The 2,150-nt window shown below is 37.3% G+C and overlaps 1 protein-coding gene across 1 annotated transcript; it reads left to right on the top strand.

The window, feature by feature from the left end:
• Positions 1 to 1,414: 1,414 nt before the first annotated feature.
• On the top strand, positions 1,415 to 1,894 carry LOC132309270 (uncharacterized). Its single transcript, XM_059807587.1, has one exon. It carries the CDS (start codon positions 1,415 to 1,417, stop codon positions 1,892 to 1,894), a length of 480 nt encoding a protein of 159 aa, XP_059663570.1.
• The last annotated feature ends 256 nt before the right edge of the window (positions 1,895 to 2,150 follow it).

The following is a 2,150-nucleotide window of genomic DNA, read 5'->3' on the forward strand; positions in this document are numbered from 1 at the left end:
CTTAAAGCAGAAACTCAGAATCCATTAAAGGAGGTAAATTTAGTCGCTGACACAAAGCCTTGACCAACTTACATCAGTGCACTGTTAGAACCAGAATTTCAAATGAGGTTATTAGCATATTGAAGGAATACAGTGACTGTTTTGCTTGGAATTATGTGGAATGCCGGGTTTATCCAGAGATCTGGTGGAACATCGGCTGCCCATTAAAGATGGCTTCAAGCCATATAAACAGCCACCTCGTCAAATGTCTCAAAATGTGGTAGACAAAGTCAAGGTGGAGATCGAATGATTATTGAATGCTGGCTTCATTCGAACTACAAGGTATGTTGAATGGTTATCAAATGTAGTCCCTGTTATCAAGAAGAATGGAAAATTATGTATATGTGTTGATTTCCGAAACATACACTTGGCAACCCCAAAAGATGAGTATCCAATGCCGATAGCCAATCAACTAATCAATGCAGCTGCAAAACACGAAATTATGTCTTTTATGGAAGGACACTTTGGCTATAATCAGATTTACATAGCTGAGGAGGATATCCCAAAGACAGCTTTTAGGTGTCCCAGATCGATTAGAACTTTTGAGTGGGTGGTAATGCCTTTTGGGTTGAAAAATGTTGGTGCTACATATCAGCAAGCCATGAATTCTATTTTTTATGATATGCTCGGTAAGTTTATGGAGGTATATATTGATGATGTGGTGGTGAAATCAGCAACCAAAAATGAGCACTTAGTTCACCTCAAAGCATCTTTTGAAAGGATGAGGGCTCATAAGCTAAAGATGAATCCAATAAAGTGTGCCTTTGGAGTATCGGCATGAAACTTTTTGGGTTTCTTGGTTCATCAAAGGGGTATAAAAATCGATAGGAACAAAGCTAAGGCAATCATTGATGCTAGTGCACCAAGAAGCAAGAAGCAATTACAGAGGTTACTCGGACAAGTAAACTATCTCAGGCGATTCATTGCCAATACAGCTGGCAAGTTACATGTATTTTCCTCGCTACTCAAGTTGAAGCCAATGGAAGAATTCAAATGGGATGATATATATCAGAGGGCATTCAATCAAATCAAGAAGTACTTGTCGAGTCCTCCTGTCATGATGCCGCCAAGGAAGAAATGGCCGATGAAGTTTTATTTATCGGCTGCTGAAGAATCCATTGGAGCTATGCTGGCACAAGAGAATGAAACAGGGAATGAACAAGCTATATATTATCTCAGCTAAGTTTTAACTCCAGTCGAGTGTAGATATACGCCGATTAAGAAATTATGTTTGGCTTTGTATTTTGCAGCAATGAAATTAAGAGTCTATATGTTGCCTGTTTTGGTTTATATTTTTTGTCAAACAAATCTTATAAAGTATATGCTATCAAGGCCATTAATCACAGGCCGGATCGACAAGTGAGCTCTAGCATTAATGGAGTTCAACTTTGTATATGTTCTACAAAAGGCAATTAAGGGAAGAGCATTGGCAGACTTTCTTGCCGATCATCCATCACCTGAAATTGAATCACTAGTATTTGATGAGCTTGACTCGGCAGCCATATTCATGACCCCATGGACTTTAATATTTGATGGGTCGAGTACTAATGAAGGCTCAGGAGCTGGCATAGTGCTAATATCCCCAACAAGGAACCAAATTTCGTTTTCTTTCTTTTTGGATTTCAGGTGCTCAAATAATCAAGCCGAGTATGAAGCATTGATTATCGGCTTGAAAATTCTGCTAGAAATGGCAGTCAAAGACGTCCACATTATGGGAGATTCGAGTTTAGTGATTAATCAAATCTCAGAAGACTTTAGATGTTTGAATTGGCAATTAAGGCCATTCCATTTAATGGCAACCCAATTGGTCAACCAATTTCATAATGTGACTTTGGAATATTGTGATACCCCTTAATTTCGGAACACGGGTTGATCAAATCCGTGCACAAAATTAAAGGATATCAAAACAATTAAAGTATTTAACAAGCACAGAGTATAAAAAATAAATAAATAAATAACTCGCTGAAGGAAAATCTATTAAGTAAAAATTTCTATTAATAATTCTCTAAAAGTTACAACTCGGGAATCCTGTAAATCAAAGACCCCTGAACATAATCCAATAATCCAGTGAACTCTAAATTAAGTCTATCATCAAACAATAATAAAATATC

The sequence above is a fragment of the Cornus florida genome, unplaced genomic scaffold (genome assembly GCF_030987335.1).
Source record: "Cornus florida cultivar Cherokee Brave unplaced genomic scaffold, ASM3098733v1 CherokeeBrave_3.0.0_Hap2_Chr05, whole genome shotgun sequence".
NCBI lineage: Eukaryota > Viridiplantae > Streptophyta > Magnoliopsida > Cornales > Cornaceae > Cornus > Cornus florida.

What these genes read in the sequence shown, in the direction of transcription:
- LOC132309270 (XM_059807587.1), top strand. Translation starts at nt 1,415, where the DNA reads ATGGAGTTCAACTTTGTATATGTTCTACAAAAGGCAATTAAGGGAAGA.